At 49.1% G+C, this 27,031-nt stretch overlaps 4 protein-coding genes across 22 annotated transcripts in view; 2 read left to right on the forward strand and 2 right to left on the reverse strand.

Moving 5' to 3' along the window:
• Positions 1–108: 108 nt before the first annotated feature.
• Positions 109–13,988, forward strand: POMT1 (protein O-mannosyltransferase 1). Of its 5 annotated transcripts, none has more exons than XM_019621464.3 (22): positions 109–191; positions 803–925; positions 1,743–1,886; positions 2,147–2,253; positions 2,831–2,881; positions 3,231–3,377; positions 3,801–3,912; positions 4,591–4,656; positions 5,169–5,262; positions 5,726–5,881; positions 6,805–6,935; positions 7,177–7,272; positions 8,588–8,680; positions 9,490–9,586; positions 9,681–9,773; positions 10,253–10,373; positions 10,738–10,835; positions 11,330–11,461; positions 11,875–12,001; positions 12,409–12,586; positions 12,789–12,980; positions 13,217–13,988. In XM_019621464.3, the coding sequence occupies exons 3-21, from the start codon at positions 1,765–1,767 to the stop codon at positions 12,964–12,966; spliced, it is 2,199 nt and encodes a 732-aa protein (XP_019477009.2). In that variant the 5' UTR covers positions 109–191; positions 803–925; positions 1,743–1,764; the 3' UTR covers positions 12,967–12,980; positions 13,217–13,988. The 5 variants fall into 5 exon arrangements, 4 of the variants coding, with proteins under 4 accessions (XP_019477009.2, XP_019477010.2, XP_019477008.2 ...); XR_014887277.1 differs by having other exon boundaries at positions 134–273; positions 12,845–12,980; XM_019621465.3 differs by having other exon boundaries at positions 134–367.
• Positions 13,981–17,567, reverse strand: UCK1 (uridine-cytidine kinase 1). Its single transcript, XM_085239284.1, has 7 exons — positions 17,408–17,567; positions 17,154–17,313; positions 16,918–17,014; positions 16,690–16,832; positions 16,506–16,600; positions 15,912–15,960; positions 13,981–15,509 (listed from the first exon to the last, which is right to left on the reverse strand). Exons 1-7 carry the CDS (start codon positions 17,492–17,494, stop codon positions 15,322–15,324), a joined length of 819 nt encoding a protein of 272 aa, XP_085095410.1. The 5' UTR covers positions 17,495–17,567; the 3' UTR covers positions 13,981–15,321.
• Positions 17,553–22,178, forward strand: PRRT1B (proline rich transmembrane protein 1B). Its single transcript, XM_010720917.4, has 3 exons — positions 17,553–18,508; positions 18,582–18,716; positions 18,789–22,178. Exons 1-3 carry the CDS (start codon positions 18,305–18,307, stop codon positions 18,933–18,935), a joined length of 486 nt encoding a protein of 161 aa, XP_010719219.2. The 5' UTR covers positions 17,553–18,304; the 3' UTR covers positions 18,936–22,178.
• Positions 19,869–27,031, reverse strand: part of RAPGEF1 (Rap guanine nucleotide exchange factor 1) — a 76,685-nt gene continuing 69,522 nt past the window's right edge. For all 15 annotated transcript variants that reach the window (XM_085239272.1, XM_085239273.1, XM_085239282.1 and 12 more), the window contains 9 exons: positions 25,977–26,065; positions 25,686–25,871; positions 25,453–25,537; positions 25,150–25,244; positions 24,643–24,721; positions 24,404–24,505; positions 23,906–24,003; positions 22,830–22,958; positions 19,869–22,192 (listed from right to left, as the gene is read on the reverse strand). In XM_085239272.1, the coding sequence (XP_085095398.1) occupies positions 22,042–22,192; positions 22,830–22,958; positions 23,906–24,003; positions 24,404–24,505; positions 24,643–24,721; positions 25,150–25,244; positions 25,453–25,537; positions 25,686–25,871; positions 25,977–26,065 (1,014 nt within the window). In that variant the 3' untranslated portion in view covers positions 19,869–22,041. The remainder of the gene's footprint in view (positions 22,193–22,829; positions 22,959–23,905; positions 24,004–24,403; positions 24,506–24,642; positions 24,722–25,149; positions 25,245–25,452; positions 25,538–25,685; positions 25,872–25,976; positions 26,066–27,031) is intronic.

Genomic DNA, 27,031 nt, shown 5'->3' on the forward strand with positions numbered 1-27,031 from the left:
GCGCACTGAGGGGACGGCGGGAGGAGCGGGGTCAGGGCCGCGGGCGGCGTTGCTATGGCTGCGTGGCGTTGCTATGGTGGCGTTGCTATGGCGACGCAACGCTTCCTTGCTTCCACTTCCGTCCTCTGTGTCTGACGTCACTTCCGGCGTAGCGCGGCGGGCCGAGGCGCTTCCGGGTGCGGTCTCCTCAGGTCGGGGTCGTCCTGGGCCTGCTGCCCCCGGGGCGCGGAGCTGTGCTCCTGCTGCCTTTTCTCCCCCCGTCACCTCTGTAAGGTGGGGCAGGGCCTGGTTCCCTCGAGGCGGGGCGACGAGGCCTGGTGGTGAGGGGGCGGTGGTCCTACCTCACCTCGGAGCGCTCTGGGCGTCCGTAAGGCCTCTTGCAGGTGGAGGGAAGGAGGGAGGGTTGGGAATGGAGGATGGGTGTGGGGCCGGGGGGCCTGCTGCTTCCCGTAAATCTCAAGGGGAGAACGGGGTGGTGAGGGACATTCAGCATCCTGCCGTCCCTCCTAAGGCTCCCAGCAGGGTACAAGTCTGAGGTGTGGTAGTTCCGTTCACCTCTACAGGGCTCTGGGATATACAGACGTGGTGAGGGGCTGTGCTGTGCTCCTGTCTGAGCTTTGTGAGGCCTGGGACTTGCTTCCCTACCATAGTGCTCTTTGGGGTCCCAGGGCTTGCTCTCATCCAGGGGCAGAGGGGCAGCGGCAGGGTGTCCCCAGTGCTGATGGAGAGCCTGTGTTTGCAAGGGGCATCAAAGTCTGTTCCGCAGGGCAGCGTGTAGCTGAGCAGCACTTCTGTTTTGTAGGTAGCAAGAAGCAAGGACGGTGGCGCTGCATTTGATACAGTGATGTGCTCGCATCCTGCTTTGCTCACCCCTGATGAAAGCCATGCAAAAGAGTTTATTCCAGTAGCTTTTGGTGATATCGAGGTGAGGAGCTGCAATAGTGATTCCCTGGTATTTCCTGACAGCTTGCCTAGCTTCCAGTGGTTCTGCTTAGTGAACAGTTCAGTCCTGCATTCTGCAGCACTCCCCCGATAGGCTGCGCTGCAGTCCTACATCACCTTCGGGTTTCCAGTAGCCAGCTTTTAGGAAGTGTTTGTGGGTCCATCCTGTCAGCAAATACACACAGTTTGCAAGGAAGTAACCCTTCTTTTCTTGTGTGTGTGTTTGAGCGTGTGACTTGCCTATCAGCAGCATCAGTTTGGGCTAGGAGCTTTGCTTAGCACAAAGAGGCGAGATTTAGATTAGGTGTTGGGGAACCACTGTGAGGGTGGTGAGGTGCTGCCACAGGCTGCCCAGAGAAGTTGTGGCTGCCCCATTCCTGCGGGTGTTCAAGGTCGGGTTGGATGGGACCCTGGGCAGACTGATCTAGTGCCAGATTTAGTGGTGGCAGCCCTGCCCACAGCAGGGGGGCTGGAACTAAATGATCTTTGAGGTCTCTTCCAACCTAAGCTGCTTTATGATTCCAGCTTACTATTGAGGACAGAGACCTACATGTGTGTAGAATTAGGGCAAGTGAAAAGTTAAGTGTGTGTGGGCAGAGGGTAGTTTATTAACTCCATTCTCAGAGCTACCACAGCAGCTACAGCCGAAAGCACACAAATTGAAAACAAGGGGACAGAAGATAGATGCCATGAGCTGCCAATAGTGGAAAGTAGCAGTGTGTGTTTGCTGTCAAGTGATCTTCAGCTAGCAACCAGATTTTGAGTGAAATAGTGATTGCTGTGCTTCTCTGTTCTCGAAGGCCTGGACAGACCTTTGACAGGATGTTGGGATTTCTGAAGAAGCCAGTTGTGGTTACTGCAGAGATAAATCTCAACCTTGTGGTGCTGACTGTCATGGGATTAATGAGCCGTCTATGGGGGCTTTCCTATCCGCGTGCTGTTGTGTGAGTAGAATAGTTTACTTCCCACTAAAGCAACACGGACTTCTATTTTATAAGCATTTGTGGGTTTGAATAAGGGGATGAAAGAACAGAGAATGTCTCGCTAATAAAGCCCTGGAGGGGAAGATAAGGGGTCAAAGCTGCCACGCTGTGTTGTGTCACTAGCCTTCTGCCAATGTGTCAGTGTTTCTTTTCCTACTCTTTCTGTAGCCAGCAGGGTCCTTGTAATTATACTTGACGTGTCTGTGTCTCTTGTGTTTCAGTTTTGATGAAGTTTATTATGGCCAATTCGTTTCCCTCTACATGAAGAGAATCTTCTTTGTGGATGACAGTGGCCCGCCGCTTGGCCATATGCTGCTAGCTTTGGGAGGTAGGATGCCTCCTGAAATCGAGCAGTGTCTATTGCCTGTTGCTCTGGAAGAAAGAAGTACTGGTTAGAAGTTGTCAGATCCTGTCATTGGGAAAGGCCCAAGGCAGCTGAGAGATTCTGATGTGGAGAGAATTGGTATTTCCTTTATTTAGTACTGGTACAGGACTGCTGCACGAGGACTGGGGAAGCGATGGAGACAGGTATCCATTACCTCATTGTTAGGCAGAATGAGTGCAGCTACTGACTAGAAATAGTAGGCAGCAAGCAGATTTTGAGGCCTAAGTTCCATTCTGTAGTTTGGAAATGCACAGCATAAAGCTGTGTATATGGGAAGGAGAGATTAAATATGCAGATAACTTTGTCACTGAGAATCTGTTGTTCCCACTTTATATTCTTTGTACCTCTGCACATTATCAAGCACTGCTGCAGGCAAAACAGTACAAAAGAGGATCCTGTTGGGAAAGAGGGCTTTCATGCATAGACAAGCTGTGTGTTTGAGAAATTGTTCCAGGAGTTTAGCACCTGTTTTTATACTTGTTTTGACACTGGAAGTTCTGAATTGTTGCTTATGTTGTAGGTTACTTAGGAGGATTTGATGGAAACTTCTTATGGAACAGGATTGGAGCTGGTAAAAACTCTTATTCATGTCTCATTCTTTTGGGAAAAAGGTCGTATTTCAGCAGCAGGCATTCCTTTTGCCTGCCTAGTGGAAAAAATGTTTTATCTGACACCTTCAGTTCTCCTCTGAAGTAAATCATCTTCAGGTCTCTAACGGAAATTTAAGATATTATGTTTCTATAGCACAAACTTTCAAAATCAGTTAAAACAGTTTCAGTAATACAAGCCTGCCAATAAGGTACTAAAAGCAGAAATTAAATTCAGCAACTCACTGAATGTAGTTGTAGTTGTATTGATCTGGTTTATCTGCAGTTAGCATCTTCCGTATTCGTGTGTGTAACTGTCCTCTCTGATTTCAGAATATAGCACAAACGTTCCTGTGTGCTCCTTGCGCTTCCTGCCAGCACTGGCTGGTGCTCTCTGCATCCCCTTGGCATACCAGATTTTGGTAGAGCTGCAGTTCTCCCACTGTGCTGCCCTTGGAGCTGCTCTTCTGATTCTCTTAGGTAAATTTATTCCCCAGGGAATAAACCGTAAAGAACCGTGAGTCCTTCATACAGGGAGAGAACAGTCAATTTTCCCTTTTGAAACTGTAGAGCACATAAAAGGAGCACTGCCTTGACTTTTGTTACCTTGAGAAGCATCTGTCCGGCTCTCCCAGCACTGCTTTTCTTTGCCTCTTGTAGGCAAACACTGCAGTTCTCTGCCTCTTGACAGACTCTGCTTACTGTCTGTTTCTTTGTCTTCGGAGACACTTTGCTCATGCTGGAAAGTTTTTGTTCCTTTAAACCCAGCATCTCTGTACTGTAGCCAGTAAGAACTGTGTGTGAATTGACTGTCTTGAAAGAGGCAGGCAGGTCCTTCTGCTGGGTAATAATGTGATTGTCTGAGGTGTTTTTCTAATTTTGTTTCTGTCTCTTTTCTGGCAGAGAACTCTCTGATCACTCAGTCAAGGTTCATGCTTCTGGAATCCATATTGATTTTTTTTATCCTGCTTGCAGTTTTGTCCTACCTGAAGTTCTACAATTTGCAGAGGCACAGGTAAAGCTGAATTGTCTCCCATCCTTTTGGATATTCTTGTGGTGACTCTTTATGTTATAGATTCTATTGTTTTTTTCTTTAAGTTATTTCACTTTATTGTAACTCACCTCCTACACAACTGCCCCAGGAGTTTATTCTTCTGAGCAGAGTTGGAGACTATTTTAACTGATACTAAGGTCATCTTTATTTTATAATAAACGTAAAATCCTCTTGGAGCATTTCTTTATCCACCGTTTTAAATTTTAATATTTCCTTCCATACACAGAAACACAGATGTTAAATTCATCATTTGTGCTCCTTTGATACCACTGAATCTGGGGATCTGTATCTCTTTTCTCGTGACTTCACACATTCTCTGATCCTTGCAGAGGATAAACTGATGTAATCTTGAGTGAAGTAAAATCATCTGCAAGCTGAGCCTAGCAAGTGGCTTAATGCATTCCTTTTATGTTTGGTATCAGAAGGGAGATAGTGTTTGGTATTGCTTTTCAGGAAACAGGGAGGTACATTTGAGAACATCCTGTAGATCAGAGTTTGTGGTTTGGGAGGTTCAGAATGAGATACCTCTGAGCAGAATAACGAATAGCAGATTTGTTCAGTCAAACTGCCTGAATTCAGGATCTTAAGAGTGTGCTCAGATGTCACCATAACACTGTTCCCTTTGTCCTTTTATTTCAGTTCCTTCTCCGGAAGGTGGTGGTTCTGGCTTCTGTTGACTGGAGTAGCTTGTTCTTGTGCTGTTGGGTAAGTCTGAGGTATCAGCAGTGCTTCAGATTTTCAAGACCTGTTCTTGGTGCTGTTCTGAGTTCATGACTTTTTATGAGTTAGACTGCTGGTCAGCTGTCAGTGGACAATACCAGGCATTAGGGGGTATTATCTAAGTATTTAGTGGAGATGGCCTTATGTTACATGATATCAACAGTGCTTCACCTCTCCCTCCTCATCACCTCAAGCTTCAGTAAGTCTGAATTTAGGGACTCAGTGCTTCGTGATGTGCCACTTTGTTATCAGGAGGGTTCACTGTCTTTATCACTGCAGTTATTTAATGTAATGAGCAAACAAATGACATCATAAAGTATAACAAAGCCTTAAAGCTTATTTATGCTGTTGTACCAAACTAGTCACAAACCTAAGCCCTTGGACTTAAATGCATCTGGTTCAAGAGAAAGCTGGAACGTTTACATCATGCATTAAATAATAGCCATAGATCTCTGTACTTCTTAACCCTGTTCAGTTTTTGTGCATTCTTTTTTCAGAGTGAAATACATGGGCCTGTTTACCTACATGCTGCTCCTGGCCATTGCAGGACTCCACTTCTGGCACATGTTAGGAGACCGGAACTTGTCAAATGTAGGTGGTGCAACATGCAAAATAAATCATGTGTAACTTAGCAGAACAGGAGCCACCTGGGAGCCTTGCAAGCCCCCAGATAACAATGCTGGCTGTAGCTGTTTTTCACACTAGCATTCCTTGTTGTAGTCTGCAAACCTTCATGTCGTAGAACATTTTTTCAGCTCAGTTGCTGCAGAATATGGAGTTAAGTTTAAGAAAAGCATGCGTGTTTGACTGGCTTTTCTGCTCTTATCTGTGCCTTGCTGATTTGTGGCTCAGAATCTGTAGTGTTTCACTGAACTCCTTCTGGCTCCAGTTCAGATCCTCAACGGAGATTATCCAGCTGTCCTCGAAGTCACAGATGAGTGAGGATGACTGGGGGAACTCAAAAATATACAAACAGAGCAAGGCAAATGCACTGATATTTTTAGGATTTTTATACTTGGAGCGTGAAAGCAGTGAGTTCTCTGTGTTCTTCTAGGTTTCCTTGGTGTGCCATTTTCTAGCTAGGGGACTGAGCCTCCTCATCATCCCAGTGGCCATGTACCTGTCCTTCTTCTATGTCCACTTGACTTTGCTGTATCGCTCTGGGCCTCACGACCAGATTATGACAAGTGCTTTCCAAGCCAGCTTAGAGGTAAGGGAAATGTGCTCATGAAACAGATTTATTAGGGCAGAAGGGGAGGAAATGTTTCTTGTGTTCATTGTTAGAAGAAAGGTCTGCATTCTTGTTCCTTTGATCCCACATATTTGTTCCCTTTATGTCATTTTATTACTTTGCTGCTGTGGTATGGCTTTAAGTTGAAAAATGAGGACTGAAATTCTAATAGCAGATGAAAGCTTTTTTTCCAGTCAACCAAGGCTTCACTCTAGGCTGAAGATCTGTCCTTTCCTACAGGAAACTCTGCAGTTGTAGATACTGTGCTGAACTCTTAATTGAGTTCATATCCTAAGTGTAAGTTTAAAATGCAAGATGCTAGTCTGAGCTTCTATAGATAAATACTTAGTCTGTCTATTGAAATAGCATGAAACAGCAAGGGATATTCCTTAAGGTCCTTGTATGGGAACTGTTGATCACAGCCTGGGCCTCTGATTGACCACCTGAGGCGAGCAGTGAGTCAGCCACGGGAGCACAGGTGAAGGCAGTTCTCCTGTGCTACCAGAAGGGGTGGAGCCTGGCTGCACCTCTCCTAGATCCCATTGAAGTGCTGACTGCCACTGAGGAAGGATCTCTTTCTGGAGATCACTCCTTGTGGAGTTTACTGTGAGCCTATGACACCAGTGAGCATTTCCATTTGTTTTGATTATCTTTCTATTGCAATAATCTTACTAAGCCTAACCTTTGTGCACCTATTGATTGTACAGTCCTGTTACAGGCTTTGGTGTATTTACTTTCTGCTGAAAGTGGTGCAAGACTTGATTTTTGTAGATAACATCATACGAGAAAGCATTGTGCTAAGATGGTGCTGTGTTGAAGTGACAAGTGACTCTAAGTAGCGTTTGAACAGCCTCTAGGTTGTTTCTTTTTCTTCCCACTTATCCTGTCATCGTGCTTCTCAGGGTGGGCTGGCTCGAATCACTCAGGGCCAGCCCTTAGAGGTGGCCTATGGCTCTCAGATCACTCTGCGGAACGTGCTGGGCAAGCCCATGCAGTGTTGGCTCCATTCTCACACGAATACTTACCCCATCAGGTGAGAAAACTGGTTGGTTCTATATTGTTAGGGTCGAAGTATGCTCTGGTTCTATCTCAGTTTGGGTCCTGGCAGTCTCTTCGTTAAGTCTTCGGAGAGCACTGCAAATGCATGACTTCTCTGTGGTCTGTAGGAGTGGAGCCAGTGGTTTGGTGCTGGTTTGTGTGCAGTGACTGCAAAGCACAGAAATGTGCTGTTACACACCTGTTTGTTTGGTTGTTTTTTTTGTACTTCTGTAAAGGTATGAGAATGGCCGAGGTAGTTCTCATCAGCAACAGGTGACCTGTTATCCCTTTAAGGATGTGAACAACTGGTGGATTGTCAAAGATCCTGGAATGTGAGTATGCAAAAGATCTAAATACCAAACTGCTTCAAGCGTGGCTTTGATACAGAGGCCATATGTGATCACGAGCAATCAATTTCAGCTGCAGAGCTGGTAAAAGTGGCTGTTTGCACGGTGCTCCTACACGGTAGAAGCATTAGTGAGGACTTAGAAATTCTGTCTGAACTGCATCTGCCCAATTTGTGGGTTGTGCTGTGCATAAGGGGAACTTTAAAGAGTTATGAGACTGATGGGAACTGTTCAGGTGCTTTGCATGAAAGCAGAGTTCTGCTTTTTGAAGTGTGTGAGCCGTGGCATTTAGAGTGTTTTGTTGAGTTCTATCAATCTTGAATGGGTCCCAGAAGACATTAAAAATCATTTCTGCAGAATGAGTATTTCTTTGTACTGAAAATGTGGGATGAGCTTCAGAATCTGCTGCATTAGGAGGAATTCCAAGTGGGTGTCTGAGCACGAGGGGGCTTGGTTTGTGCTAAAGCATTTTGCCATTGTAACTGTCAGTGAAGAGCAGGACTCTTTGTTTTTGCAGTCCTGCCTCTGAAAGCCCTTGTGTGATATCACTGCATACTGATCAAAAAGTTGCTTTTGTAGGCTTCTTATGTTGCTCTGGGAAGTGCATAAACAGTTCTACCCAACGGACTGTGTGCCATTATAAATCATATCTACACTGGGGAAGTCTATCAATAGTGCAAAGCTTTCAAGTGGGGATGCTAACAGAATCTTTGTGAGAACCACAGATAGCCAGTATCTACTTAAATTTCCTCAAATTGCCCTGGAGGATGTGAAGTTCTGCTGTAGAACAACAGAGTACAGGCAGCAGTTGGGTGAACAACAGAGTTCCTCCTTGCCAAAACATGTGTTAGCCCTGTCCAGAGGATAAGAGTTTGGTCTCTGTGGTGGAAATGAAAGCCATTGATCTCTGTTGCGGTCCTGCCAAAAGTGACATCAGTTGTAGTAACAACTCCTGCCAGACTTCTGAAGCACTTACATTTCACGGAAGGCACCCAGCAGCTGTAGTGTGGGAATAATCTGAACTTGTTCCTGACTGACCTGAATTAGGACCACTGACTTAATGGCTGGAGTGTTGGTATCCCATTGCCAATCCCCTGAGTCATTCTGCCCTTAATTTGCCTCTGCTTTGATGAGCTTTCTTTCCATTCTGGTGTATTCCATTGATTACTTGGTTTTCCTATCATAATGCCTAGGTGTCTGTCCCTACTGCAGTATCTTGACCTAACAGTTTGCTTGTGACAAGGTTGCATAATTCAGAAAAAAGAATGTGACCACTTCCTCTCACGTGTCACTCCACCAGGCAGCAGCTGGTGGTGAGTAACCCACCCCGTCCTGTCAGACATGGGCACGTCGTGCAGCTGGTCCATGGCATCACAACTCGGTACCTCAACACGTAAGTCCTTTCCTTGTCCTTTGCTCTGCCAAGATTTTGGGCTCATTCTGTTTTGCTGTGTCTCAGAGTGGAAGGGTTTGAAGAGGAGTGACCTTTGCATTCAGATATAATGGAGACTGATTGATGCCTAAAGTGGTGGGTCTAGGAGTGACAATTTGTGATAATTCACAGATTCTTAAATAGATCCCTTGGTGAGTCCTTACCCTTCCTCCCTCCCTGCCTCCTCTCCAGAATACTCAAGCAGTGTTGTGGGTGACAGTTAACTTAAAGCCATCTGCTGCCTCTGCTGACTTCACCTGTGTGAAGGGTGCACTCAGAAAGTTAGGAGGATGTGTTGGGGAATTCAGTGTGCCATGGCTCATCGCCACGGATCCTTGGCTGTTCTGCAAAGACTGCAGTATGAAAGTGGCCTCCTGGCTGCTTCCAAAAGGGAGTCAGTCAGCGTTGGAAATGTTGCTCTGATTGGGAAGGGGGGCATTCTGCATTGTGGGTCTTTGCTTTTCCAAAAATGAACAAATTGGGTTTAGAAGGAACACAGCAAATGAACAGCATCCCTGTTTGTCACAATCAGAGCTTATTCTTCAGCCCAGGGTGGCAGTTGTCTGTATTGGCTTCCTCTGTGGCTGCTGCTGGCAGCTCTTAGTAGTGGGTAGTGTTCTCTTTCAGAGTAAACAGTGTAGTCTTTTTAAATGGATTACTTAGATTATTTGCTTTTAAACTAAGCCAATCTAGTTCCTTTATGGGTATATTTTTATATGAATTTGGGAAATGGCATTAGAGGATCTGAGGATGCTTACTTTGTCTTACAGGCACGATGTTGCTGCCCCTCTTAGCCCCCACTCCCAAGAAGTTTCCTGCTATATTGATTATAACATTTCCATGCCAGCACAGAACCTCTGGAGAGTGGTGAGTGATCAAAGGGAGGGAAGGAGCTCATCATTTTTTTTCGCCAGAAGTAGCTGAAACTAAAAGCCAATCAAAAGACATCTCACCAATGCAGGAAATTGTAAACCGTGAGTCTGACACAGATGTGTGGAAAACCATTCTGTCAGAAGTGAGGTTTGTTCACGTGAATACCTCTGCAGTGCTGAAGGTAAGTGGATTTACGTTTATTTTCCTACAGTTTTTCCTCCGTGCAACTCTCGTAATCTCATAAAATACTCATCTCTCTGTTCTGAAATGCCTAAATTACATGAAACAAACATAAATTAATTCAAGGAAACTTGCTCAACGTGGGAAAAGGTCGGCATGTGTTTCAGGTAGTTGCTTTGTTCTTTTTCAGCATAAAGCTGACCTGCTTCTCAGAAAGTTATGACCACCGTGCACAAGTGAGCCTTAGGTGCTGAGGCTGTGCGTAGTATGTGACAGCAGATGGAATAGTGAAGGACCTCTTCACAAAGTTTGCCAGAATCGCTGACTCTATGGCTTTAGCATCTGTTCTGATGTATTGGGTGGTGACTCGTCCAGTACTTTGTAGCAGGCTCTTGCTGTGATGGGCTGCACAGCCAGGCCAAGGAACTTCCAGCCTGAGGTTCCAAGTAGCAGCACTGTAAGTTGCACTTTCACTTTCAGCTCAGTGGAGCATCTTTACCTGAGTGGGGATACCGGCAGCTGGAGGTGGTTGGAGAGAAGCTGTCCAAAGGCTACCACCAGAGCACTGTGTGGAATGTGGAAGAGCACAGATATGGGAAAAGTATGTCTCAGCCATGTTCTCTGAGCATGGATCTGCATCTGGGCGGCTTCCTGCAGTGTCCACTGATGGAAGGACTTAGTCTGGTGGAATTGGGACGGAGTGGGTGTGTTCCCAGGGTCACTGACGTGGTGAGGTCTTTGCCACACTCAGTCTAAGCAGTGGATTTGGGCAGTTTTTCAGTGAGCTTTAGTTCTACCACGATGTCAGAATCCTTACAGATCTCTTCAGAGAGCTCATACAATTGGACTGCACAGTGCTGTGCAGTCCCTGGAGCCTGAGGAGCCGGGGTGTATTATATGGGCCCTCCCTTTCTGGGTTTCTGGCTGTTACGTTGTTGTTTCTGAATAGTGGTGTTTTCTTCCAGGCCAAGAGCAAAAAGAGAGGGAAGTGGAACTCCACTCTCCCACGCGGATGGATATAAGTAAAAACCTAAGCTTCATGGCAAAGTTCACAGAATTGCAGGTAAATGCATTTCTTTCATCCTTTCTGTTGCAGGGCAGGAACCAAAGCACTTCTGCAGACTCTTAGACTGAGAATTCATTGTTTCTTCCTTGCTGATAGAGTAATTTGGCTTCCTTAGTGAAGAAAAAATCTGAATGCTCTTTAAGCATTAGATAGCAACTGTGCTATTGAATGATGAGTACCCAAGTGACTGTAAAAAGAGAGAGAAGGAAGAGCAGCTGGGCATGCAGAAGTTCTCTGAAACTGAATCGCAGTGTTATTTTGTCAGCAGCCTCAATGCCCCTCACTGACACTTCAGAATTTCACTCAGAAAAGTGCATTATCTAAGGACAAATAAAACCATTTTATTGATAAATATCAAGCCTGAATTACAAACTGTCTTTCTCCACGCTCAGGTTGAGAACATAACATCTTACATCTGAAGCTGTTAGTCTATGCCTGCTATCTCAGCTATTGCTCTAATTCTGAAAGCCTTCTGTTTACTTTTTTTGCAGTGGAAGATACTCACATTGAAAAATGAAGACACAGAACATAAGTACAGCTCCTCTGCTCTTGATTGGATCACAATGGACACAAATATTGCATACTGGCTACACCCAACCTCTGGTGTGAGTAGCAGAGTGGGAGTAAGTGTGAACCTGGTGAAGAAAGGCTTCAGTTCTGACATGTCTGAGTGAGAGCAGGGTTGCAGTTCTGTCCAAGGAGTTGGTCCAGATTGGACTCTTACTGTGTTAAAAATGTTTAGCACTTCAAAGCAAGCAGCTTTTTCTTGAGAAATTTTTTTTTAAACTCTAAGTTTATAGTTTCTGTTTAGAAGATGAGTTGATCTCTAGTAGCATCCTTTAAGTGCTATACATTACAAAAGAGACTTAAAGCAGCAAAGTTCATCAGCTTTCTGATAAGGAAAGAGAGATCACATTATTAGCCATGCACACTATGAAATTCAATTTAGCAAGTATGTAAAATATTATATTTGAACTTACCTAAAAGAGCTGCAGTGCATTCCTACTTCTGGCTTATACCATATTCTGTCTGGCAGGCCCAGATCCATCTCCTTGGGAATGTTTGCACCTGGAATTCAGCTAACATCGCTGCTGTGGTCTACACGTGTCTGTCCCTGTGGTACTTGATACGACGAAGAAGAAAAATTTATGATATTCCTGAAGGTTTGATTCCACTGGAGGTGTCTCTTAGTCTATTATGCTTTAATGAACCCAAAGCCTTTTTTTTTTTTTTGTAACTATATGCTTGATTATTTTTGCACACTTTCCTGTCCCCTAACAATGACATTTTTGCCTGTGGCACACAAAGATTTTGGTTATTGCCATGTGACTGTGGCCTTTTGAGATTGTATAGGAGCTAGCACAGTTGTTTGAGTTATTCCCTGTGTGTTAAGATGCCTCCAGGCAGCAGATTCGGATTGTACTGAGACCTTTTATGATAGACTTAAAGGAGAGAGAGTGCCTGTGTGGAGAGAGGTTTATTTCAAACAAATCCTGGCCTTTGAGGTACATGAATTTTACAGGGTCAGTGCTCCGAGATATCAGTCAGAGATTTCTCCTTTCTCCTGCAGATGCATGGCAGCTGTGGGCATCAGCTGGGCAGATCTGTGTTGGAGGTTGGGTTGTGAATTACCTGCCTTTCTTTCTGATGGAGAAGACACTTTTCCTATACCACTATTTGCCTGCCCTCACATTCCAGATTCTCCTGATTCCCATCGTATTACAGCATCTCAGCGATCATCTCTGCAGGTATATCACTTTTACAAATAGAAAAGTGACACAGTTCTTTTCTCCAGGGTTGGCACCCTGGCAAGCTGCTGCAGGAAGGCAGTGTTATTTCCCAGGGGTTTCATTTTCCTTTAGAAAGGATAAACCACATTTACGTCTTCCTTCTGAATGGTGTTAGCTGGCATCGATGTAATCTGCCTGCTCTTTCACTCTCTTGTCCCAGATCTCTGCTTTCCAAGAGCATGTTCAGTGCACTGATTGTAGCCTGGTTCTCCTCAGTGTGCTTTGCCTATCGCACGTTCAGCCCTGTGACCTACGGGGAGCCCCTGTCTGTTGCTGAGCTCAAGGACCTGCGCTGGAAGGACAGCTGGAACATCCTCATCCGAAAACAGGGACACTGACAGACTTGTTGCAGGTAAAAGACAACACCTCTCCTATGCAAAGCCAAGAGTTTATTGTATTGTTAGTGTTACTGATTTTTGTTTTTTAAGTCGGATCAAATAAGTGATAGTAATTGGATCGAGCTATAACAGAAAACAAAATTTAAAATTCTTTTAGTATACTATTACAGAAAAGTTCTCAGTAGTAATGCAGGTGTTTTGAGCACAGTTCCATGGCCTGCTACCAACAACAGCTGTATTGTATTTACAGAGCTGCAGCACGAGTTGGAGGAATCGTGGGAACAAGAAAGTGTGCTCTGAACTGCACACACTGGTTCAGGTTAAAAACATTGTGGGTAACTCAGCCTGACTTGTACCTTCTGCTACGCTGTGAATTTCCCTGCTGGTGCGAGTTAAGGACTGGGGCTTTTCACTGGGAATGTCTGATAGCTCTGTACGTGCAGTCCCTAAGGGACACAGTATTTCTGCCACAGTTGATTTTATTGATTTAGTGTCTGCAGCAGCCAGGAGCTGACTAAGAACTCCAGTCCTAAACAGGCCGGGATGCTTTTCACTGTAGCATTCCTTTCTGCCCTAACAAATGCTATTCCAGGCTGTCTTCATCTTCTCCCCACGAAGAAGGTATGATCAAACACTACAGTCATTCAAAGTAGGATTTGGTCACTGTGTTGCTCCTCCTTAAAGCTGCACTGACAGCTAGTGCTTCAGTGCAGTATCTCACACCCTAAGTCTGTCAGTCTGACTTGCAGAAATGTAATGTTGAAGGATAGTGTTCACTAGCAGATGACAAACCTTTACTCACACCTACTGCTGACAGTGGTATGACACGCAGACTGCATTTCTTGTTTTGCTTTTTTTTTTATCTCTAAAGCTCAGCCATTACAGAATTAAAACTAATTTAAACAAGGTGAGAAAGAACTGCTGATTGCAAGAGCATCTCAGGAAGCATTTCTTTTCAGACCTTTGTACTGGTGTAGTAGAAGTAACACAAAAACCTTTTATATAAAATGGTCATTTCTGTTCATGTTTGTTCATGTGTTTATTAGCCAAAGTTACACACCCTTAACCAACACAGCCAGATTTAAGTTTAGAAAAAAATCAGTCATAAAATATCAAAAAGTCCCTCTTAGTAACATTTCCCCCCACCCCATTCTTAAAATTACTCTGTAATTACAGACTTGAGAAGATGTAACAAGGACGTTCTCAAAGGCCCAACTTCATTTCACATTTTTTGCCAGGATCTTTGTTGCTGAAGCTATATGGGGTAAATTGTAGAAATTGGGATGTCACTGTTTGTACATCCAGCCTCTAATCTATTGGGTTTTGTTGTTGTGGGTTGTTTTGCTTTGTTAGAAAATCAGAACATTCATCCATTTAGTCACTGTGCCCTGTTTGATGGTAAAACCACGTTTAGATAGATGGCTGTTTGTGGCATCACAAAGAGGGTCTTGCATTTCACAGCTTTCCCCTTGTTGGTTTTACCACCCAGCTCTGGAAGTGGATGGATTCTGCCCAGCAGAATCTGCAACCAGCAGTACAGAAATGCCCTAAAAGACATTAATGCTGACAAGGTCAGGTTTCTGTTCTGATGAGCACCTCAATCCAGTTGGAGCTCACACATTCAGCTAACTGTGGTAAAGGAAACACTGTTTGGGTACAAAAATAGGAGCCTTCTCTGCACACAGCACGGTGCAGTAGCTTAGAAAGGGATCACTTTGTAGGAACGAGAACCACGCTGCTTCTTGGGCCTGTCCCCTCAAGGACGAGCAAGTTTCCATTTGTTCCAGACCTCTCTCTAACCGGGGGGAGAGATTCCTCTATGGTTGTGCTCACGAAGTTGTGTTCCTGTCCCCACAAGCTGCTACAGGTTGCCAAGGTTGGCCAGCAGGAGAGCAGTATGAGAACTTAAGGGTCATAGCAAGGCAGAAGAAGAGTAAGGACTGTACCTGCTTGTTGAAATTAACAGACTGTGAGCCTCTTGGAAAAAGAGACTGTTCAGGCTGTTAACCTTCCTGCTAAGAAGCAGCAGCATCAGGGAAATGGGGTCTCTTGCTAAACACCTGGTTACTTTCAGGATAAACTTCAGTATTAGATTCCATTTTGAAAATTAAGAAGGCAAGTAGAACTGCCTTTAAAGAGCTGATTGATAGAACAGATTCAGACATCTCAGGGAAGAAGGGTAAGGGCATTGGAGGGGAGAGGGGCCATAGTCCAACTCCTTCTCCTCTCACCACTATCTCCTTTACTGCTATGATGATTTAAAGGGCACTTCACCGGGCATTTTGTTGCAGTCTTTCTTTCCCCAAGTTGTCTGCAGTGTTGGTCTGGACCAGAGGCAAATCCTTCAGACTCAGGTTAATGCGGACGGCTGCTGGACTCCAGATGGGACCTCTTGCCAGCTGCCAACACACTGCTGCTCTCTGCTTGCTCGGAGAACGGGCGCTTGTAGGTCCGACCGTGTCCATTCACTGCCCCTCGCTGCCACTTGCAGATGTCTCCATTTAGGATGTCTTGAATGTGCTGGACTATGAGGTTTATAGCCACTGCAGGGAGAGGAGTGGGAAACACAGAACACATGTAAGCTTTCTCCGCTGAGCTACCTAGAACACATGGAGCATCTGGCCCCATTCAACTCAAGTTTTAAGAAGCCTTTAAATGAAGCTATACTAGCCCCCTGCAGTGAGGTCAGACCTCAGCAGCGACCTCCACCATCACCTTTGAACTCAGTGTCCTGTTTTGCATCTATAATTGCTTATCACTTGCTCCAGCTTTCCACAGACCAAGCAGCTGGTAATCCCGATCAGGCTCTGAGCATCTCCCTCCAACACCACACAGCATGCTCAGAAGTGTGCCAACAAGGCACTGGTTGCCACGTGCTCTCCCTTCCCAACCCCAGAGATGGTCTCCCCAGAGAAATCAGCCAAAGAACTGAACTCCCTTTTTACCCATGTTGTCAACTCCTCGGGGGATGATCACATCTGCGTACTTCTTTGTCTGCAAAACAACAACAGGGTTGGAGACTGTTAATAGGAAAAGCCTGTCCTGTTCTTAACAATCTGAGTGCAAAGACTGACAAAGTGTTAGGCTCTGGCGTTGTGAGTTAAAGCTGCCTATGATGGTAACATCTCAGTCATGCAAGCACCTAAATTACTCTTGCATCGTATAGCATGATGAGCAGACTGGTCTGCTTCTGAGTTTCTCTGCTCTCTCCCTGTTCAGAGTGGGCTGCAAACTGGTCTCTCCTGCAAGACTTAAAGAATAAACGTAGAGAGAGATTTTTTCATTCCAAGGGATCCATGCAACTACAGCCACAGCAATGAGAAAAATGCAGAACGCAGCATTCCACTACAGATTTCTGCAGTGCAGGAGGAATCTCTGGCTCAGGAGAGCTTGCAGTGGGAGAGGCAGAGGTGGAGCACGGGACTCGCTCACAAAATCCAGCTCCCAAAGGCAGTTCCCAGCACCGCTGCACCTACAGCTCCTCCCCAGGCGCCCTGCTCTTTCTGTCCCAGCACTCAATGCGGAGGAACGCCCGGTACCGGCAAGCAGAACTCCTCGAAGGCGGGCTTCACAAACGTGGTGTACTGCGTGAGAATCTGCTCCAGGTCCCTTCCACGCTTCATGTCTCGCAGAACTGGAACGGGAAGATAAAAAAACCCCGAGTTCTATGGCGGGGACGGACGGATAAGGAGCGGCAGCAGAACGACGGCCGGCGGATCGTACCTCTACGGGACAGCCGCACGTCGGAGTCCGTGTCCACAAAGAGCCGCAGGTGGAACATATCGCGGATGTCCTGGTTGTAGAACACCAGGATGCCCTCGAACAGCACCACGTCGGCCGGGTACACCACGGTGGTGTCCGGCATCCTGCGGGAGCGGCACGGCGCTGTGCTGTGCTGCGCTGTGCTGAGCAGCTCCGCCCCGAACCGAACCGAACCGAACCGCGCCGTACCTCGAATGGGTCACGAAGTCGTAGGTCGGCACCTCCACCGTCTTCCCCTCCACGATGTTTTTTAGGGTTGCGCGCATCAAATCGTTATCAAAAGCGTCTGCAAGAGGGATGGGAGCGAGAGGAAGGAGGTTAAGGAGGTTCCTTGCGGCCCGGAACGCCGACAGCCGAACGAACGGCGCGGTCGCAGCGGGAAGGAGCTCAATGCGGGCACGCAGCCGGGATGGGACACGCCGTACCCGGGTGGTCGAAGTTGTACTGCCCCTTCAGCGCCTTGCCCTGCTGCTCGGCCGTCAGCACCTTGTAGAAGCTGTCCTGGCTGAGGATCAGCACTTTGCGCTGCCGCCGCTCCACCTCGTTCTGCCCCAGCAGCTCCATGATCTTCTCGCACACTGTGGACTGAGGGCGGCGGATCAGCGCCCGGCGCCGAAGAACCGAACCCCTCCCCCCCCCGTCGCCCCCGGCGGTACCGCGCGCCCGGAGCCGCTCTCACTTTGCCGCTGGCGGTGCCGCCGCTGACGCCGATGAGGAACGGCTTCGGGTGCGGCCGCTCGGGCTCGGCGCCGCCGGCGGAGGCCATGGCGGGCGCGGGGTGAGCCGGACGGAGCGGCGGCGCCGCGGGGAACGCTGGGAAATGTAGTCCGTGGGGAGGGGCGGGCGGGAGCACGTGACGGGGCGGGGCCGGGCGGTTCTCGCGGATGGGCGTGGCTTATGCGACGGGCGTGGCTTAGGTGGGGGTCGTGGCCCAGCGAGGGGCGGGGGCCGGCCGCGGGGCGGTGAGACGCTGACACGTGGGGCCGCAGCGGGGCGGGCGGTGTGTGGGGTACACCTGTGCGTCGTCACGCATGTGCATATATATGGCTACATCGTATGTGTCTGTACTTGTATGTATATATCTCAGTAGGTGCGTGCAAAGGTGTGTCTGTAGCCAAAAGGTTGTGTGATGTACAGCCATAAGGACTCCATACAGATGTATGCCTGGCTGTGTAATACCGTACGGGCGGACGCATGACTGTGTGTGTTCATGATGTGCACACACACACACACAAAAATGGGCTTAAGTACATAGGATCACACACAGGTGTATGTGCACTTATTTAACTTACATTCTAATAGGCACAGCGATTGCCTATATTCACGTATATGCACCCCCATACAGCCCCTGTGTAGTTAGGGGCTAAAGGATATGCGTATTCATAGCTAAATAGATGTGGTATGTATTTAATGTAATGTATGTAGCTAAACCACATGCTATGAAAGCAGTTTCTGTCCCAGCAGCCGTGTTTACTGTGACAAATCGCAGCCCCGCTCACCCCATCCCTGCCTGCCGCCGCCGGATGCCGTCGGTCAATGATTAACGCGGGGTCGGGGCCGCCCAAGGCCTGGAGGGATGGAGGAGGCTGGCAGGATGGAGGCCGGGGTGGGGGCTGAGCGACGAGTGGTGGCTGTCAGCAATGCGGCCTTTGAGGAGGACCCGCCGCCCTACTCACCGCCTGACCCCAAGAGTGCGGAGCTGCTGTTCCCGGTGGTTTTCCACCCCCAGCCCCATCCCCACCCGCCGCCCTTCATACCGCAGCCGCTGCCCTGCACCGCCGTACGTAACCAGGCCCGCTCCCCTCGGCCTCGGCGGGCACGCACGGCCGCTGACCCACACTCTGTCCTCGCAGTCCGTGGGGCCTCCTGGCACCGGGCCTCCAACCGCCGCCCAGCAGCCTCCCAAGGACTACCTGGTGGAGTCGGTGCTGGTGACGTTGTTCTGCTGCCTGCTGACCGGGCTCGCCGCCCTCCTCTATTCACACGAGGTAAGGACGGCCCCGCTCAGCCCCTGCCCCGTGCTGTGACCCCGCTGACCTTTCCCCTTCTCCCCACGCCAGACCCGTGCTGCGCTCGGCCGTGGGGACGTGGCCCAGGCCCAGGCGGCGTCCAAGAAGGCGCAGTCGCTGGTGCTGTTCAGCCTCATCCTGGGGCTGTTCGTCTCCTTCAGTTGGGTCATCTATGTGCTGGTGGCTCTGTACTGGTGACGGGGCCGCAGAGCGCAGAGTTGAGTGCCGTCGGTGAGGAGCAGCGATGCCAGCACCGAGCCCAGCAGCCGTGTGCAGCGTCGGCCCCTGCACTGGGGAGCTCAGTGACTCTGTTGGTCTGACACTGGGAGCTGCACAACGCTGTGGGCAGCAGCACAGCTCTGGGACACAGCGGGAGGCATGACACTGTGCAGGGCTGGGGCTGGGAATGGAGCAAACGGCCCCACAGTGCACGGCCACAGCGGGCAGCTCTGCATGGGCTGTTCTGGGTGTGCAAGCACACGAGAAGTCCCCCTGGTAATTAGAAATGTGCAAAGATTTCCCCACATGTTTTAGCTTCTATAGCAATTCTGCATGCACAGCTGTGCTGCATCGCCTCCTCCTCGCTGCTTCCAGTTCTAAATAAAATACACAAGCCAAAGCCTTTGTGTTCTGTGCACACCACAGCCCCTTCCCACCCATGGCTTTCATCCACCACAAACGTTAGGGCAAATTCTCCTCCGGTCGGTCAACCTGGGACTTCCTCCAAAGCCCCCACACTCACAGCCGGCGTCGCGTGCTCACTCAGTGTCTGAGCATCCTCCTCTGCCCATTATTTCCAGAGGAATTTTGAACCTCATCCAGGACTGAAATAGCACTGGCAGCCGCTCAGGGGTTATTTATGGCCACGCCACGGGCTGGGTTGCAGCAAAGGGTTCAGAGCTCTCCATTCCCATCAGTGCTCAGAGGGGGACAGGAGATGTTCCCTGTGCTGTGCTTGGGGGGAGGGGGAGCACAGTAGAGGTGCAAGTGATGTACAGCAAAAAGGGCCAATGGCAGAGTAAAAGCCGGGTGGGGATGTGAGAAAACACGAGGCCACACCAACTTGAGGAGCGGATTCGATTGTCACTTTAATCCACAGACTGCTGCATGCACTGTAAACAGGATCGTTAGGCAGGTTCGTTACTGGTATTTATTTGTCTTTAATATAAAAGTTACAGGTTTGAAATGTTTGCAGGAAGATGCCACCGTTGGGACTGGGTTAGTGGTAAATATATAATACAGCCAAACAACTGGGGCTGCGGAGAGGCTGGGGAGCAGCACAGTGCTGATAGCAAAGCACATCGCTTCCCCCTGCCTGCCCTTGGGAGAACCCGGGGGAGAGGCGAGCTGAGGGCCCCAACCCCATCCTTCTGCACTGAGCCCTGGGCAAAGCACTGCTGCTACCTTCATCCCCAGAACATGGGGTGATGGGGCCATCTTAGCGCTGTCCCTGCACTGACACTCCAGCAGCACTGACACAGCAGCGATGGGGCCAGCAGAGCTCTGCATCGGGTTTGGGGCTGCATTTGCCTTTTCCATCTCATCGTGTTGCTTTCTTTAAATCTTATTTACAAAGGAAAATAAAAAAAATCACTTCCTGCTTTGGGGATTGCAAAGCTTTGGCCGGGCATGGTGCGCAGCCCCTGGGCTGTTAACAGTGCCATAAAAAAATAAAAGGTTTTGAAGTGTTCTGACTCAGGTGTCGCAGCACAGCCAGGGCTCCGCTCCTCCTGCTGCTGTGGGCTGTGCAGCACAGAGCACAGTGCTCACCTCACACCCCGGGCTGTCCTGCACCTGCAGCCCCGGTGCCAGTGAGAAAATGATGATGTCGGGTGCAACCTCATGAGCAGAGCAAAGCACCGTGCTGCAGGCATGGCCAGGCAAGGCTTTGCAATCTGCAGAAAGAAGTGCTCGCCACTCTGATCCACCCAGAACAAACAGAAGCTTGGCAAACATTGACCTGCGGATGGAAAGTAAAGCGAGGATGCTCTGCAAAACATCCCGTGTGAGCTGCAGGGTTGTGTTGGAGTTCTGAAAAACCTGCGACCGTGGGACACGGCTCTGCAGAAGGCCTTGCGAGGGGCTAAAACCTACAGCACGTGCTCAGAACCACACTGTAAACAACTGAACGGGGCCAGACAGGAAGGGGGGGGACAGCCTGGGAGAGGGGATGGGGACACAAAGTGGGGATGGAGGGGCTGAGTAAGGCACACGGAACAGGAGGGGAGCGAGGGGTGCAGGCAGTGCTGGGGATGGGGCGTAAAGGGGCTTCTGAGCACAGCACCATGGGTCATTGGGATGAGAACCGTTTGGCAACAAGGAGAGGAATGGAGGGGGCTGGGGGCACTGGGCTCCTTCCAACCCCAGGGAGGGGCTGCTGGCTCCTCCAGTGCCCCAGGGCAGCCCTCAGCCTCCTTCCTTCCAGCACTCGGAACGATGCTGTCACTGCTTGTGAGTTTTATACACATCATGTTTTGCACTTCTTTTTTTTCCTATAAACCCATCGGTATTCGGACATGCATCAAAAAGAAAAATCTCCAATGGATTCTAAATACTAATATTTACAGTCATATACTACAGAATTTACTGTGCAAAAGCTAGTACCATCACTACAAGATACGGGCCCACAGGGCAGGTGAGCGCGGTACCACGGGTATCAACATTTCCAGGGGTCAGAGGGATCACTGTGGCTTAAATAGTGAGATCTGAGAGGAGGAGGGGATACGATGGCTGGAGACGGCGGCTCCCTGCCCACCATTCAGTGCCTCTTCTGTATCCATTAGCGGTGCCTTCACCCTAATGAGAAGGCGAGAGAGATCTGGGGCAAACTGAAGCCCCTTGTAAACAAGCCCAGCCTTCTGGCAGGCAGCAGGGCTCCTTCACCCCCATCTTCCTGGCAAAAGCCTCAGCTACTGTCTGCTGAACACCACGCGGAGATGAGCCCGTGGGCGCCGAGCTCTGCTCATCCTCTGTCCGGGATGAAGACAAAAGCCCGCGTGTTTCCAAACACCATCAGTAACACACTTGCCTGGGACCCTCCTTCCACAAAGCTCTCTCCCTGGTGGAAAAGCTGCTGGATGGCACAGAGGGATGGCAGGAGGAGGGAGGCGAGCGCTGCCCACTCTCAGCCTGCTGCCGTCCACATGGCGGCCACCGCTCTGCCAATGCTCACAGCCCCGAAGTCGCCGCCAGCCCGGAGAGAGGCTGTGTCACCCCGTAACAGGAACAAATACTGAACTCCAGTCTCATAGCTGCCCTCTGTGCGCCTGCCGAGCAATTCTCCTCGCTCGCACAAACCCTCCTCCTAAGTTTTCTCTTCCCGGTCTGTTTTCCGCCTTGTAATGTTCCGAGGTTTGATTTTGAGGGACAGTTCCCACAGGGCCTCCTCTGCCAGGTGGTCGCTGAAGTCGTTGAAGAATGACACGATGTCGTCGTTTCTCTTGATGTCGTAATGTCTGCAGAACCACAGAGAAGGGCTGCAGTTAAACGAGGGGCTGAGGGACCCCCCGGTTCGTCACCACACAGATCCTGCGCTGTGTTCTGTGTCACCTGAGCCCACCACTTGTGATGGGCTGTGACACCAAGGGGACAAAACATCATTAGGCCAGATATTAGGAGGAAGTTTTTCACCCAGAGGTGGTGATGCACTGGAACAGGTTGCCCAAGGAGGCTGTGGATGCCCCATCCCTGCAGGCATCCAAGGCCAGGCTGGATGTGGCTCTGGGCAGCCTGGGCTGCTGGTTGGCGACCTGCACACAGCAGGGGGTTGGAACTGGATGAGCACTGTGGTCCTTTTTGACCCAGGCCATTCTATATCCACTGAAGAAAGCCCTTTGTGTTCCTGAGAACCTCTGTTCTCAGCCACAGCAAAGTCTGCCATGGAAAGAAAGAGTAGGAAAACAAGGACAGTGGCTTTTAAAAGCAATACTGGAAAAACACCATCACAACTCAGTAATCTTATCTAACCCAGGGAGGGGAGCAGACCACAAGCACTGTAACCATGTCACTGCCAGGTCCCCTTACATCTCCATCTCAATGCTGTCCCTCCTGTGCCCCCACAGTGCCCAGCTCGGACCCCCACTGCTGACTTACACCTGTTGGAAGCACCTCATGCTGTCCAGGATGTTAAACTGCTGCCAGCGCTTGGAGAAGTTCACCTTGCTGTCGATGTAGTCTGGGTTTCCCAGATGAACAAAGGTCAGGTCCTGCAGAATTAGGCCTCTGAAAGAGAGAAAAGGGCATAGAGCCAGAGAGTAGGCAAACAAGCATAGACGTTTGCCATACATGGGCGGGAGAGCCAGCCAAGGGCACCCACGCAGAACCTGACCAGCTCCAGTTTTAAATTGGAGGGAAATGTCTCCCTGGCAGCAGATACGGAGGTGCTCAGGTGTTAAATGCAGCTGAGAGCAAGAACAGCTGTGGTCATTACCACCCTCTGCATCCCCTGCAGCCCTCCCCAGTCCCCCACCAGGTGACATTCCTTCCTCCAGGAACTGTACAGTGGAAGAAAGTGAGATCAGAAGTTCTACTGGTGCAAAAGCAGAGCAAATGTGCTATCTTGATCTGAGAGCCCTTGCAGAAGAAGGGAAGGTCAACAGGATGAAGCACCTGTGTTTGCTAAGGGAGATTCTTAATTTAACAGCTCTTCTCAGCCATAAGAATCTGAGCTGTTGCAGAGGAGTAAGAAGCAGCTTGGAGCTATGGGACCCACTGCAGGTCATGGAAAACTTGTCTTGCAATGCAAAGACCCCAAAGAAAGAATAGTTAAAAGGTTCAGCTGAAGATTCTGAATCTTTCCTTTGCCAGTCACCTTCACTAAAAGAAAGTCCAAACAAAAAGCATCTGAAACAGCAGCAGCAGGTGGTCTGAGCTCTGATCCATAGTTATAAAAGGGAATGAGATCCTCAGTGGTGGCAGTGGATGGAGAAATCCAGTCATCCTGTACTGGGAATGCAGTGTCACAAAGGGGAGCTGTGCCAAGGGCTGCCTCCCTGCTGCAGGACAGAGTGCTCAGAGGGGGCACGTGGGTCTGATGTGGCACAACAACGTGTCATTTTAGATGTAGGACAGAGGATATGTGCTCAGCTGGGCTGAAGCCGCTGAGAAACCACCGAAGGAACTGCTGGAATGCACAGGAGTAAGGCAGAAGAAAGGAAGCACGGACTCACAGGTATGGGATGCAGGGAGGTTCCACATCAGCCAGGGCTGCTCGGTAGGCGCGGAAGGACGAGGAGCTGTCGATCAGTGTGCAGTACTCAGCCAGGCCCTGGCAGAACACAAAGCCCCCAGTCACCCCTTTATCTTTGTAACCTCTCTCCCAGGGAGTCAATGCCACCCTGCAAACACCACCAGTGTGTTCGCTCAGTCTGACCCTTGCTGTGTTCACACAGAACTTCCCTGCCTTCAGCTCCACCAAAGCTTTGCTGCACAGGGAAGAAGCAGCTGTTCCCTCAGCCCGGGGCAGTGCTGGCACTTCTACAGCTGTCAGAAAGCCCTGCAGCACTGCAGGCTGCCAGCACTGTGCCATTACGCCCACTGGAGAGCATTCATCCGCCATCCCTCCACCCCGTCATGCTGCTGAGCTGTTATAACTCACCCTGCTGCTTCATATCACAACCACAGTTATCCTTTTTCCCCTAAATATGAAAGCCTGCACTGTTCCTCACCTCTGAGGTTTGTTTCTGCCACTCCAGCCTTCGGATGGGCGCAGAATCCAGTGCAGAAAGAATGGCCAGATAGGAATTAAAATTATTCAGCTTTCGTAAGTGCTGTGAAGAGGGAAAATATACGAGTTACACAGAGATCTGTAATGCCTTAGAACATAAAACAGCTTTACCATCTGGCATGTCCCACTCTGCTGCTAAAGAACAGCATGGGTGATTCACAGCAAGAACTGAGTTGATACCTTCATAATCTTGATAAACTTAAGGAGCAGCCTCTCTCGGTCTTGGGCTTTTTCTTGCAGCATTATTATGGAACGGACCCTGGAAGAACAGACAGAGAAGGATAAACTCACTTAAGCAGATCTCAGATTTCCTCTCGTTTCATTTACAAAACTGACAACTAATAGGGATGGATCAACAACATTGAAAAGTTTCTGGTATCTCCAACTTAAACTGAGTGAGGAATAATTCCAAGGATGAGAACAATGGTCATTCAGAGTGCATTCATTTGCAAGGGGAACGTTTGTTTGAAGGGCTCAGCGGTACTGACAATAATTCCTCCATGTTACAGTGCCCTCCAGAACTCATCATTTTATTTCTCTTGAGCTCCTCCAAACTTGTATCTACTTCCTGGCTAAAAACACACACGTGATCCCACTTAGAGGAACCCAACTCTGCAAGGAATATCCTGCGCTCTAAGACGGGAGGTTTGGCACAGCTCAGTGCCATGGGTGCTGTGAGCTCCTTACCAGTAGGACATGTTATTAAAGTGCTCTGTGAACTGCGTCAGGTTGGGGCTCTTCTCTTCATTTTGCTCTTTTGCCCAAAGCAAAACTTCTGGTATCTGCCCAGGAAGAAGAACAGAGGGGTGGGAGAATACCACATGTTATCATGGGATTTCTGCCTTAGGATTCCCAGCCACAGCCTGTGCTCATGGTCTTTTGCTGACACAAGTACAGCTGTCTTCTGCATTGTGCTGGGAATACCAGAGATTGCAGAGGGAATGTGTGCAGACCTCTCCCTCTGCCCTCCCCCTATCCTTGTCTCTGTACCTCGATTTTATAGAAGAGTTCAGCATCCAGGAGGGTCAGCTGCTCGGCTATTTCATGACTGTGGAAATCATGCAAGGTCCCTGGCCTGCAGGAAAGAAAGATGAAGAAGAATACGAAAACGTAACTTGTTTTCTTTCTTCTATTTTGGACTAAGAAAAGCCTTGTGTCCAAATAAAAAGGATGCCCTGTTCCTGAGAAAGGACAAAGAAATAGCCATATGTGTGCTTCCTCACCTGGCTGCCACCCCTCGGGCTGCAAGAGGTTTGATGGAATTGGCATATCTCAGCATCTTCTTCTGATCCACTTTGTCCAGGATGTTTTTGCGCAGCACTCTGGCGAGGCTCAGCTCCCCGTTGCAGACCAGCCGGAACACCAGGTCCATCAGCAGCTTGAGAATCTCCTCTGTCAGCTCCACTAAGCTGAAAGATGGCAAAGCCGGGGCAGGCATCAGGACTACGACTCCAGGATGCAGGTATTGTTACAGACTGTGCAGCTCCCACCCCAAAACTATGAAGGCAACTCACCACAGCTCATCCACCACTCTCACCAGCACGAAGAAGGTGTTCTTACTGACTCGCTTCTTAAACGTATCTGGGAAGTGGCAAAACTTCTCATATGTTGGTTGCAAATTAAAGAATCAACCGCTAGAACAATTAACAGCTGCCCTGAGGAACATCAGAACGGATATTATTCCATCTTGATTAAAACTGGTGTTGAGTTTCTAGGAGATGGAGGACACCGCTATGGCTCTAATTAACATGGCACTGAGCTGCCACCAGGGATGCAGCAGGGGTGTGAGGGGGTCCTTGTGTTGCAGAACTGATGCTAGCAGGGCAGGTGGACCCTCAGAATATTGTCTCTAAAGTGGCATTTAATGAGCCGCATTCCTCTGCTGCCATCTCCCACACCAGACTGAGACATCACTCAGGTCTCCTAACAGTTCTCAGACGTCACCTCCACCTTCCTCTCTGCCCACATGGGGAGTGGCAGTGAAGGAGACAGCAGAGGCTGAGCACGTTTCCACCAGGTGCACAAATGGAGAGAGAAACAGCGAGCCAAATATCAAAGAGGGCCTGCAGGAGTGCCCCAGCCAATACTTCCACCGACAGCTGCTCTCCAAGGAGATTCTGCTGTGTCCTTGGCAGCGCTGATCCCAGCAGGAGAGAGGGAGGCTGTCCCTGCTGCAGATGGCAGTGATGAGCTGTGGCTCAGGGCAGGGTGACATCAGGCTGCTTTTGTGGTGAGTGCAGGGGCAGAGCCCACCAGGCTCTGGGAGTGACAAGGACAGAGCCAAGGGAGGCACTGCGTGCAGCGTGCTCAGCGAGCAGCCTGCTCTGTGCTGCCAGAAGCACTAACGCTCACACTGTACGTCCAGCCCTGGCCTCGTTAGCAGATACAAGCTCAGAGCTGGAGGCTAAGAGGACATTATCTTCTGTGTTGCATTTCTTGTAATAAGAGGGAGAATAGGACTTGACAGTTTAGCCATCGCTGATGTTAACCTACATCTGCCCAAGCAATTCTCTCAGCCCCTCTGGAAGGACAGACACACGATCCCCATTCTACAGACCACAATGGACAA

Source organism: Meleagris gallopavo, chromosome 19 (assembly GCF_905368555.1).
Source record: "Meleagris gallopavo chromosome 19, MGAL_WU_HG_1.1, whole genome shotgun sequence".
Lineage (NCBI taxonomy): Eukaryota > Metazoa > Chordata > Aves > Galliformes > Phasianidae > Meleagris > Meleagris gallopavo.